This window comes from Hippoglossus hippoglossus, chromosome 1 (genome assembly GCF_009819705.1).
Source record: "Hippoglossus hippoglossus isolate fHipHip1 chromosome 1, fHipHip1.pri, whole genome shotgun sequence".
Taxonomy (NCBI): Eukaryota; Metazoa; Chordata; class Actinopteri; order Pleuronectiformes; family Pleuronectidae; genus Hippoglossus; species Hippoglossus hippoglossus.
This window is the reverse complement of record NC_047151.1, coordinates 4,928,652-4,941,346: the sequence shown is the minus strand read 5'-3', so window position 1 is coordinate 4,941,346 and position 12,695 is coordinate 4,928,652. Positions and strand designations below refer to the sequence as shown.

At 42.0% G+C, this 12,695-nt stretch overlaps 1 protein-coding gene across 4 annotated transcripts; it reads right to left on the bottom strand.

The window, feature by feature from the left end:
- Positions 1 to 620: 620 nt before the first annotated feature.
- clgn (calmegin) lies at positions 621 to 11,504 on the bottom strand. 4 transcript variants are annotated; one of them, XM_034601600.1, is made up of 15 exons: positions 11,277 to 11,504; positions 8,943 to 9,215; positions 8,707 to 8,780; positions 8,492 to 8,550; positions 6,724 to 6,865; positions 6,447 to 6,528; positions 6,141 to 6,333; positions 5,776 to 5,965; positions 5,567 to 5,680; positions 5,327 to 5,483; positions 4,441 to 4,656; positions 4,178 to 4,294; positions 3,934 to 4,069; positions 3,629 to 3,825; positions 621 to 1,925 (listed from the first exon to the last, which is right to left on the bottom strand). In XM_034601600.1, the coding sequence occupies exons 2-15, from the start codon at positions 9,213 to 9,215 to the stop codon at positions 1,854 to 1,856; spliced, it is 2,022 nt and encodes a 673-aa protein (XP_034457491.1). In that variant the 5' UTR covers positions 11,277 to 11,504; the 3' UTR covers positions 621 to 1,853. The 4 variants fall into 4 exon arrangements, with proteins under 4 accessions (XP_034457491.1, XP_034457482.1, XP_034457500.1 ...); XM_034601591.1 differs by having other exon boundaries at positions 621 to 1,928; positions 11,277 to 11,502; XM_034601609.1 differs by having other exon boundaries at positions 621 to 1,928; positions 3,629 to 3,790; positions 3,992 to 4,069; positions 11,277 to 11,502.
- Positions 11,505 to 12,695: the final 1,191 nt, after the last annotated feature.

The following is a 12,695-nucleotide window of genomic DNA, read 5'->3' as shown; positions in this document are numbered from 1 at the left end:
TTTAATATCAAGAACAAAAGCAGTAAAGAGGCCTTGAGTGCTTATTGATCCACTAAGTCAGGTCTGGAAAACATCTCCTGCTAGAGGATGGGTCTGACCGTAAAAATGTGATAATGTCCTGACTGTACAGCAGAGGAGGGTGTGTCCTTTGCTGCCTCAGTTAGAAACATAAAAGGGATAAATGGTCGTCAGAGATGAAAAAAAACATAATCTGGACAAGCTTTTTATTCCCTTTAAACTGAAGTATCCAGTAGAATAACATCTAGAAATCAGTGATCTGTTTGTAAACATCCAGGGACTGAGGAGCTGTTTGAAAGTGATGTTACAGGAGGCTTTAAACAATGTATATGCTGTAATCTATTAAGGTTATTTACGTTTTTTTAACAGTTGTACAGTAGTTCATTCATTTGTCTGATGTGCTGAATATGTCCTGGCTGCACACACCCTGGTACCATCTTGTCTTGTGTGTAGACACCCTGCACCTTAGCATTTTAAATATTTGTTTCTGTTTTAATAAAAACCTAAGATCACCTCATTCCCTGGGTCTTTTGTCACCTACGCAATCCAACATTTTACAGAAATGTGAAGAAGAAATTCGACACATTTGATCAGACGATGTCTTTGTATTAAATTGTTTTTATTTTCAAGAGCAATGTACAATTTGCAAACAAATGTAAACAGAGAGTTCTGCCAGATGCTTCTGGTAAGAATGAACTACAAAAGCGTGAGACAATAATATAAAACAAATAAATTAGCATCAACTTCCCTTCCAACATCTATCTAGATCCTAACTCCAACCAGTCTAGATATTATGGGAAAGCACTGCTGTGTGCTGACTGAATGAGACATGTCCATCCAGAAACCCCCATATTCATTCTGTCTTTGACAAAATGATCTATTTCTTCTACAAGCGATGATAAACATTTCAAACAAGCTGAAGCTCAGAATAAGGTCATCAGTGGCATCTTCAGAACACTGCCTCGAGTCATTCAAAACACTGCATTAATAAAACGAAGTTTAAACAAAACCAATAAATAGGGTTATCTGTGCTAAAACTCGATTCTTGAACAGCTATAACTCAGTAAAAAACACATAAAAGAAACTGATGCTCCTGACAAACTCGCTAAAATCTAAACAGAACATCCACTTTTAAAGAGGTAATAATATATGAAACCTAAGCTGAAGCGACTTCACAGAGACGCTCTGACACTGCAGTGACATCTCACACAGCCTGGCATCCTCTTGCCTGTTCACGTAACCCGAACTATTTCAAATAATGAAGGAACTTGGTCAAACCGTGTCCTCCCACAAGTTCATTATAAAGAAAGGGCACCAGAATAAAGTCTAACGTCTGAGATGTAGCCCCTACGATATGCTGTGAAATGGTACAAAAGACTGGAGTCGGCAGCAGAGCACACACTGTGTGCTGCCTTCCCTCTCAGAGGAGACAGATCTATGACGGTGCATGTTCAGAGAGAAGACTGACGGCAAACACGGGGGGGGGGTAGGCAGGCTGACAGGCATTTTGACAGCAATGGCTTATAGAGGGGTGGGGTGAAGAAAGCGTAGAAGCTCAGAGGGCAGGAGGGGAAAACAGCTAAACGCACAAAATCTCTATGGGATACATGTGATGGTGGACTGAGTAGACGAGGAGTTAAAGGATGTGGTGTGGGAGACTGTGGACCTGTGGTGGGTGAAGCAGAGGGATAAGCGAGACGTGGATGGGGCAGCCAGGATGACTGCAGGCTACCAAGTGGGTTTTGAGGAATTACATGCTGCTCCGCTCAGAGAGCGGCGGCCATCTCCACCCCTTTAGGGGGAGCGAGGAGACAGTAGGCGTGACCTTCATCTCTTCAGTCTTTCCGTACCCGCCTCTTTCTCACAGCTTGTTTGTGGCTCTCCTCGCCGACATCTTCACCCTCCTTCTGCTGGTGGAGAGAAAAAAGAAAGAAAAAGCTAAACGGATGAGACATTAACATCATCCTAGTTTTATCAATGGAAATTTGTATCGAGTCAAGCCTTATTTTGAAAAGACTGTACATGTCGAGTAGAGTGAAATGCATGATAAGTTACTGAAAATGAAAACAAGCTGCTCAGGGACTCGCTGCACTTTTCTCACTAGGACAAGGACACTGTCAGAGACGTGAAGCAGTCTAAACAGAAAGGAGGCGAGTGAGTGATCCTGTTCTGCATGTCGTCTGCAGGACAGTCCTCAATTAGACAATATCAGTGACTGTGTCTACGTGGACACCAATATTGATCATGTTGTTAACATGAGTTGCTGATAGAATATTCCATTCATATTCTTGTATATATGTTACAGAGTATTGCCCCAATAATGACTCGCGTCATAATGTCAGATGTTATTCCAGTTTTAAAGCCCCAACCGGAAATAGTTTCATGTACAATGCTACCATTTAGCATTTAGGGTATTTTCAATGCAAAGCTACAACTCCTTTTATTTTTCCATTTTGTTTACACTCAGGGAATGTGGTAACTGTTGTACTTGGCAGTGTCTTATTCAGACTATTGGCTTAATCATGTCAATTACAGAATATTGGTGTCCATGGAAACGTAGTCAATGACTGAATTCATTTATGTGACAAATGAGGTGCTAGTGAAGACATTATTAGATCTCTTGTCTAAACAATTGATATTAAAATATATGACACATTATTTGACATCTTAGCCACTAGGTGGGAGTACAAACAAGTTGTGAACAAAACAATATTATAGCACATTTTAAATTTATCTTGTTAAGAAAAGCAGACATGCAGCAACATTCGTTTAGTATGGAGTTTTTAGATCCTCGTGCCACCTCCTAATACAAGGAAACTTAATACAAAACATGATGTTCTGACCTTGAGCTTAAAACTTAAACACATCACCATGAATAAAACTGCGTGTGTTACTTCTGGAACAAACCAGCCACTCAGGCCCTGTTCAGACCTGGTAATTACATCCATCCTGAGAGATCCGATCACAAGTGGTCAGCGCCAAGTAGGACTGTTCACCACTGCTATTAAAATGTGTCTCCTGTGACCACTTCCTGTGACCACTTCTGATCAGAGCTCACTTCCCTGCTCTATATGTAAATAATCTTGAACATAATTTGTGTTAACAAAGGCAAGAAGACAAGTTGCTTTTACCCAGTCGGACTCTACAGATGTGGCCGATGTTTGTGTATGTGTGTCGCAGAGAGCGAGAGAAAGAGCAAGCAGAGTTGTAAAATTTATGAATGAAAGATTTTATCAATATAAAAATTGTGGTGGCTGCAAACAAATCAGTGTATTGACACTGTGAAGCACAACAAAAGTGTTTAAACTGTAACAGGTCAGAGGAGGTCAGCTGAGTGGGTGGTCCTTCATATGTGGCCCAGGATGCATTTGCATTCACACAGCGAAAAGAATGTGGCCAGATGCCTCCCAGACCACCTCTGAATGTGGTCAGTGATTGGATCAAAGACCCATTGAGGAAGCGTTCGTTTGAGTTCAGATCTGAAATTTGTGCTTAGCCAGATGAATAACGGATGATGTGCAACCTTTTCAAAATGAAAGAAATGTGGAATAAAAACAAAGTAGGATCAGTACATCCTGCTGTGCAGTTAACAACTTAAAGCAACACCAACCTTGTCTTCTAATGTTCTCTCTGGAGCTTGGCTTCCCTCTTCTCCATCCTCCTCCTCCTCCTCCTCCTCATCTTCTTCTTCATCATCATCCCCCTCTAGATTGTCCCCTCCTACATCTGCATCCTCCTCCTCCTCCTCCTCTTCTTCCTCCTCCTCCTCTTCCTCCTCTTCCTCCTCCTCTTCAGCCTCTTCTGTTGCTTTAGAGCAGAGTAAAGATCAAAACAATGAGGATCAAGAAATACGATCTAGAACAATGTAGCAGTCAAAGTAAAATCCTGTGGAAAGTACAGCAGCAGATGTCTGACCTGCAGCTGCTGCTCCTTCTGCAGCCTCGGCAGCTTTGTCTTCCTCATCTGCAGCTGCCTCCTCCTCTTCCTCCTCCTCTTCTACATCAGCCTGGGGCACATCCACCTTCTTGTACACGTAGTCATCCTCTGGTTTCTGGGACAGAGAGAGAGAATTTAGAGGCATTTCTGGTGAACTTGTGCATTACACAGATATATGATCAGAACTATACAATACATTATTTACACAGCAGGTTCATAGTACCTTTGGCCAGCAGAAGAGCACAGCCAGTCCTACTGGCAAGCCTACTGTCAGTATGTAGACCACCCAGAGCCACGGTCGCTCCTCTGCAGCCAACATCAGCTGGGCAAAAATCCCCGGCTGGTGAGATGGAGAGACAAGAGGCCAGAGAGCAAAGGCAGTGAGCACTTTCAGTTACAGTGACAGACAGCTTTGTGGGAAATGATATGAACACAGTGTGAAAGTTAAGTACGTGTACTGTTGCCCTAACAAAACAGCCCACTGACCTCATTAGCACTAGCAACCAGTTTCTTCAGCCCCCAGCTGTCAGAGGCCCAGCGGTCGGCCACCTCCTTGTGAGAGGTGATAATGAAGTTGTCAAAGTAGATATCCGAGGTCATGGACCACAACTCCAAGCCCAGGGCATTGAAAGGTGCCATCCTGAACGGCAGCAGGTCTTCAAAATAGTCAGGGTTATCAATCTTACGTGGCTTCCACACTCCCTTGGGAGAAGAAAAAGAATTTCAAGCAAGAGGGTTAGGTGGAATGACAAGACCATGAGTTTTAGCACAAACATACAGCATGTTCATGTGATTATAATACATTATTACACTAACACATGACTGTTCATGTTAATTTTCATTAACCCAATAACCAAGATGCTGAGTAAAAACATATTCCAAAACCTAAGCATTGTTTAACTAGAATCACGCACTGGGGTTGTATGCCTCCGCCAACCAGTGCAGTTTCTGTGTACATATTTCTACATCCTTTTTTTAAACCCAGATTCATATAAAAGGTCACTGTAACCTTTACCTTTGACAAGTGAAACATAATCACTTATCTTTGAGTCCAAGTGACCACTGACCAAGAGTTGAAGAATTTCCCTTAAGCAGTCTTGAGATATCATGTTCAAGAAAAACATAAACATACTTTGTGAGGCCACTGTGACCTTGACCTCTTTGAAGGAATTCCCTCAAGACATTCTTGAGATATATAGCATTGACAGGAATGGGACGGATGGACAACCCAAAAACATGCCTCCAGCCACTGGCTGTCACCAGCTCGGAGGCATAAAAACCCGGAACAGTAAATGTCAGATCAGTTATCACCGTCTATGTTTGATTTTATGGATCCATACAGAAATTTTAAGAAGTCAAAAGCAGCCATTACCTGATAGTTGGAGTTGTCCACTAGTGGGGCTTTCCACTTGCCCTTGTATTGAGGGTTGTTGATCATGGGGCGCTTCCATTCGCCACAGCCAGGGGCAGTCTCACAGGCTGGATTAGGAATCTGTGGTGCCTCCCACTCTCCATCCATCTCCTCATCCCTACACACAGCCAGAGGAGGACACAATTCAAAGGCTTGTTGTGGGTTTGTTTTTGTGTAACTTTTGTGAATGAGCATAGTTACCAGTCTTCGGGTTTCTCAGCATTTGGGTCAGGAACAAACTCTGCTTCATCGTCCAGCCAACCCTCCGGCTTCAAAGCATCAGGGTCATCAATCTTAGCAGGTGCATCCTCATCCCTGAGACAAACACATCAATGTTTTTATCCCCACTAACATCACCTCTACACTTAAACATGTTAAATCTGTCTATGAGAGCGGGGGGTGGCAGTCACCAGTCATCAGGCTTGACAGCCTCAGGGTCGGGGAGCTTGGTCCTCTCGTCCCAGTCATCGGGCTTGGAATCATTTGGGTCATCTATCTCCTTGGGAGGGTTGACTGGAGGCACCACATCGTGCAGCAGGTTCCCACGGCTCACACTGGACTGATCGATGAGCATCTCATAGCTGTTGTCTGGGTTCAGGACTAACAATGTGGGGAGAAAACCCTCAGCATTTGAGAATATGTGAAAACAATAATAAAAGCACAGAAAACATGCAGCAACGCAGGTAAGATTGACATTTTTTTATGGAGGTACATGGGCTCTGCATAGCACAAACACAACAGATAAATACACAGACACTTCCAATAAGCTTCATACCCAATGTATAGAGGTGAGTCTTCTTGTCTGTGTAGAACTTCTTGAGGTCCACGTCAGCCCTCTTAGCGTGCTTCTCCTCCAAATCTTTGGTCAGAGGATTCTGGTGGCGGAAAATTAAGTGCAGCTTGTAGTCCTCGCCACATTTGTCGGGTCCGAACATAATGGTGTAGGGTGTATGGTCATGGAACTCCTCCTACAGAGCAAATCATACAAGATTTCAATTTAATCAAGAAATCGTGAGTATTTTGTCGAAATCCAGACAGATTTTACTCAGAAAGTAAAGCAAAATAAAATATGTATACTAACCAGATTGAAATCACCAGCATCTGAGAGCAGTTTGATGTATGCTCCACCACAGTCGATACCATTCTGGAAATTCACCTCATACCTACAAACAGAACACAACAAAAAAATTCAACAAGTCATGTTCATCAAGTGCTTCAGTTTTGTTACTTGTTAAGTGCAAATTACAGATTTCAAATAGATACTTGTATATCCACTGACCACTGCACCTCCAGGAAAAAGTCCACTGGCTAGACACTGGATGCAGATTGTATGTATGTGAATGCACGTTTGAACTCACTGTATGACCAGAGGCTCATCCTGGAAGACGAAGGGTTTGTCCAGCAATGCAGAAATCGCGTGGTGTTTGGCGCGGGACTTGAGCACCAGGCCCTGGTCTCCAGGAACCTTGTTCTCCTTCAGCTGCTCCACAGCCCACTTCCCTACAGCAGAGAGGAGCGGGTCGGACAGTCAGGCTTTTTATTTACATGGCCACAGCTATCATGACAGTGGGTTATGATAATATTCTACTACTACTTTATTTCAACTACTATGTATGGTTGCACACGCTCTGCTTGAAATAGCTTTATTGTAGTCAACAGAACATCACAAATACTTTTAGAATCTCCAGCAGAGGTGTTGTGATCTCATGTGACAGTAATTGTGTTGCTCAGTGAAGTGTTGTTATAAGTAAAGTCCAAAACTATAAAAAATAACACCCATGCAGTGTTTCCCCTACATGCATTTAGCGAGCTGAATTATGACCTTTTTTTTTTTTAACAACAATGATCATAACAACAAGTAACGAGGAGTGACGCGATAATTTCCATATCGAGTTATCGTATGATATATAAACATTAACTCAATAATTTGGCTGACCTGGATAATTTGGCATTGTGTTTACATGCGCGTCTATTTACATAAGAATGTCACCAACATTTAGTGAGTTGCACCGCTTCTCTGTGTCTGAGAGTGAGGCAGAGTTTACACTCACACACCCACAAACATGCCCTGGGCTGGCCCTGCCCACACTCACTCACACAGAGCGAAACACACAGTGAAACAGTCGGAGGTGTAGTAAAAACATTGTGGGTTTACGCTGGGTGAGAGAGGAGAACCCATTAATGGGGATCTAGGTATGGCAACATCATATTGGGGGCAGCACAGGATGCTAGGAACGCACATGTTAAGGAACGTTAACATGTGCGTATCGTTTGCATGTCACGTCATGTTCATGATATCATGTCCCTGTGTGTATCAGTTAACCTTGTCAGAGTGGGCATCCAGTTTCCAGTTTGTGAGCAGAGAACAGAGAAGCTGAGGTGTCACACACTCAAAAGGAGATGGGGAGGGGGGGAAGGCTGAGAAAGGGGTAGCCGGTGAATCTATCAAATAGTGCACCTTTAACTTTGTACGGTACTAATGCAATCAGTAAAATCAGTCCCGCTGCGAAATGCTACCAAATTAACAACAATTCATTAATAATACTATGAATGTAGCTTCAAAGACATATTGTTAAATCTTTTCGTAAGATCGTTAAGAATAATATAAAACCAGACAGTAGCTGAAGCAGAGAGGAGCCTCTCCAGGCTGAAGCTCATCAAGTCCAACCTGAGGTCAACCATGTCACAGGAACGCCTCAGTGGACTTTCTCTGATAAGTATTAACCAGGCAGTTGCTGGGCAGAATGATGTGATTGATGACTTTGCATCAAGGAAGTATAGAAAGGTCAGGATTTAGCAGTTATGCAATCTAGTTGCATATAAGGGTGCAATAGTGTGTTGTTCTATTTGTGTATGTGTGATACACAAGGATTTGTGCAATTTAGTTTTATTTGTGTGTTCTTTGCTGGCAATATGTTGTAATGTATAGGTAATAATTTGATTCTCTACTTCGTTTGTATCTATTCACTATATTTCCTGTTATTTCACTTCATCTTTGGTATTTATGATTGTTGTGACTGTACATAGTTTTGAAAGTAAATAATTTCATATTTCTATAATTTTATATTTCTGTAATTGTATAGACATGAGATGTGATCGTATGGTAGGTAGAGAATATCTACAAACCGTCATATTTGGCCGTTTCTTCATCTGCATCCCCCTTCACCATCTTTGACAGCTGCCATCTGTGAAGATCAACATCACAAAACACTTTCATACAAGTGAAAGTAGAACACACAAACAAACTTAGAGCACTAATTCTTTAAGTTGATCCTGGTCACTCCAATGAAAATGTCCCAAAAAATTTAGCAGCGTGTGGCAGTAAAATTCTTAAGCAATACCTTCCCAGCAATCCGTCATCAAACGTTTCTGCAAAGTACACATCTCCCGTGGGAACAGGAGTCACATATTTTACCTGGGGAACAAAAAACCCACAATAGTTAAATATTGTCATACAGGAAACAATTTCCCACAATTACCAAGCTTTCCAACTATCTCCAAGGTTTCATTTACTGAAATCTACTTTTTTTTTTAATTGCGCTTATGACCTTTGGTTGACTGATGATCAATTCCTAACCTGGAAAGAGACATTTTCATCCATTTCAGCCTTCCCACTTGCTGTGTCCTTGCCATCGGTTTCATCAGACAACTCCTCATCCATCACCATTGCCGCCTCCTCTTCTTCTTCTTCTTCTTCTGCCATCAGAACCTTTAATTCCTCGTCAAGGCCCATATCTTCATCGACGTCTGCTACGTCAGCCTCTGACAGCTCCTCCTGGGCCACAACCATGGCCACAGCCAGGGAGGACAGGAGCAGCAAATGCCACATCCAACCCCTGTCTAACTTCATCTGTTGAGGGGGAGCAAACATCAGAGTGTGAGATTAGGAGTGAGGAGCATGGTGTGAACAACAGACTGAGGAGAGAGCAGGGAGGGCATGAATGATAAAAATAGAGAATAGAAGTGGTAGCGATGAGAGGGTGAGGGGTAGAGATGAGGTCACATGAACACGAACACAGTGACATTTAATGTGGGGGGCTTCTTTATCTCACATTCCTAATACCCTTTCCTTTAAATTTACCTCTTCTCTCTGGTGATGAATTTCCACCAATTAAAATACAAAGAGCAGACTCCTTCTGGCAATGACATCTGTGTGGTCAAATATAACAAACAACTAGCGTCTTTGAAATTACGTTTTTTTCTCCACTTCATTGCAAATCCTAAATAATCCTAAATTGTAGCAGTTTGTACATGCATGCGATTAGAAACACACACTTGTCTGTGTACTAATACCCCTTTTAACACCTAAACACATCCTGCTGACATTTAAGTGATCCGTTCAACCAAACAACAGGTTCAATGACCTCCTATTGATCAGGCCACAGCTGCTCACTCTTGTTGTGAGCAGCAGGAAATGAAAAGCATCACCGCAGACAGCCCAGCAGCACACTTTCCTTAATTCCTAATTAGCTTTAATTCCCACACTGGCGTTGTCCTATTTGCCAACATCAGAGCTCAGGAGGATCAAAATGATTCATTGCAGAAATCTTGGCCACATCATATGCAAGAAGAGGTGGATGAAAAAAAAATGGATTTAGATGTGAGAATATACAAAAACATGCATACACTCAGAAGTCTGATGCAGTTCAATCAACCTAATTTCTCAGATATAGATAAAGAAAAATGGGTTGAGGCGGTGATTCTCAACAAGCAACATTAGTAGTTTAAACCAGATCTGTGTCTTTCTATTCTAACCATTACATTTTATTGCTGCCATAAAAGAGACAACCGCTCTCTGGCATATCTCAGCTACTTTGACCTATACTTCATAGACGTAATCATGGTTTTTCAATGTGCACAACATGATGACCTCAAAAGTGAAATTAACCCTTTTGAGGCAAATCCTTTCCTGGCTGAAAACCCTAAACCCCACAGCCTTCTCCTTCCACATGCCATGGTCATAAAGAATGGCATGAAGAGTGACCTGGGCCAAGGGTTAAAACTTAAGGTTATTAACAATTTCTGATACAACTAATGCAAATTGTACACATGCAGACAACAGAAATGTGAAGCTCATACACTCCCAGCATTCAGACAAGACACGTCTGCTATCCTTGATTAAATCAAATTGAACTGATGTCAGATGTCAATAGAAATGAATTTAGTCGTTTCAACTGGTACTTATAAACAGTCCCCAACCCCACATGCATCATAACCAGCCAAGTGTGAGCCAAGAAGCTGACTTGTTCATGTATCTACACTGTGAACTGTTAAAGACAAGCAGGTCCCATCCCCCTGCTTATCTCAAAGGAACAGATTCTGAGTCTGGACGGCAGCTACACCAGTTAATTCTGTTTCCCATTAAGCGCCAGTCCTCCCATCTCACAGAGTTGTGCTGTGCTGCGGCAGCGTCCCTTCCCAGCCTCTGGTTGAGGGACAACGTTGCCACAAAGCTCTTATTTCATTATCATAACCAGATAAGAATAACGTGACGCTGAAAATATCTGAGAACTACAGTGAGAGGGTCAGAGGACGGGGCTGTGGAGCCAACATGGCTGCCATCGAACACGTCAACGTCCAAACACTTTTGGATAAGTGGCTCAGACTGCAGCACCTGCTCTGCTAGCTGATGCTAGCTAACTGCACGGCTCGCCAATCACAATCAACAGCAAACGTTAGCATAACAGTAGCTTAGCTAGCTGGATGTCGGGTTGAAACAAATAGCCTAATAGCTGAACGTGCTTTGGTGGTACATAATAAAAACAGAAACTGAGAAAAACGTTTTCCGTAGTGTCTGACCGAAACGTTTTATGAGACCACAGGAATGAGTGGATAGCAACCGTTAGCTCGCTACATTAGCAGTGATGTCGCACGGGGTGGGATGAGAGAATGAATGAACACACATACAAACCTTGAGCCTTCTTGTAACTCGCGGAGGAAAATGTCCTGATAAGCGGTGTTTTCTCGGGGGACGTGTCTTGTGCGTTTGCTCCGCTCAAATACAACCAGAGCCCCGATGTGCGGCGCGGAATCACACGGTAGCTCGCTGGAGAAACTGGACCCACAGTGACAGCTCGGCCCGGAGGACGGTTGACAAGTGCGAGGCTCGGCTGGTGCGCATGCGCACTGTAGCAGATGGAGAGCGTGACTGATGCATTCACGTGCCCCCGTTATAGTAACCAATAGTAAGTGGGGGTGAGCTGAGTTGGTGATCACAACTGACAGAGATTTGTATGAGGCATTTTGGTAATGTTATACTATATTATGTGTATTTAAAAGTCTCATTCATACGTCCTGTATAAGATAAGATAAGATAAGATGAGTTGTAGTTGAGTTAAGATAAACTCGAGATAAACTTTATTGATCCCACACCGGGGGAAGTCCCTTGTTACAGCAGCAGAATGAGGTAGACAAGAGAACACCCGTAAAAGAAAACAACCTGCAATAATAAAGACAATTTAAAAATGTAAGAAAGATAATATTCACCTTTCACTACAGACAGAAATATTAATTGTAGCGGAAAAATTACTGCATAAATCCGTTCTGTCCATTATTTTATACTGAAACAAGCATTATAATGAGTGATGTGCGTTCACATGTTTAGAAATCCTGTAAAAACATTTTTTTTACAACCATAAAAGATACAAATTACAGCTTTACGATGAGTCATTGAATGCACCGGAAACTCACGGTGTACAGCCGTACACCGTGAGTTTCCGGTGAATTTCAAAAGTAGAATTTCAAAGTAAAAGCTTATTATCAGTAAATACTACAGTAATAGTATAATAATAACAACAACAATAATAATCTGCACGTTAAGAACGTAACCTGGCTCATACTGAATATACACACGCAGGTTAACTCAACAGTAATTCACCACAGTTGAAAACGAGTCCAATGAAACAAAACAACTCAGAATTAGTTTCCCGTCACAAATGACCAGTGGGGTTTTTGATGGACTTCGGGACAATAGAAACAGCAGTACAGAAATAAAAACGCATTTTCCAGGTTTTATTATCTCTTTAGTACACAATCATTTCCATGCTTTTACTTTACCGCGGTCATGTGGTCCGTCGTTGTGCGTCTATTTGTGGTTTTACGGTAGAGGCGTTCAGAGGGTAAAAATAGGCCGAAAACAAACGTCACTTATTTTGGACATTTGATAACATAAGTAAAAAAGATTTTTCTTTCCAACCAAAACATTGACAAGTATAATTAAATGTGATGTTACATTCATGTTTTAACAAAAATGTGGTAAAACCAGGCTTGCTCTTATTTAATATTATAATAAATTATTTTAAGGTGACAAATAATTTTGACCTCACTCTCG

Excerpts from the sequence above, each read along its gene's own strand:
- clgn (XM_034601591.1), bottom strand. The coding sequence starts at position 9,215 with ATGAAGTTAGACAGGGGTTGGATGTGGCATTTGCTGCTCCTGTCCTCC. Across the intron at positions 8,781-8,942 it reads ATGAAAATGTCTCTTTCCAG|GTAAAATATGTGACTCCTGT; the intron begins GTTAGGAATTGA and ends TTTGTTCCCCAG. Across the intron at positions 6,866-8,491 it reads AGAAACGGCCAAATATGACG|GGAAGTGGGCTGTGGAGCAG; the intron begins GTTTGTAGATAT and ends TCTCTGCTGTAG.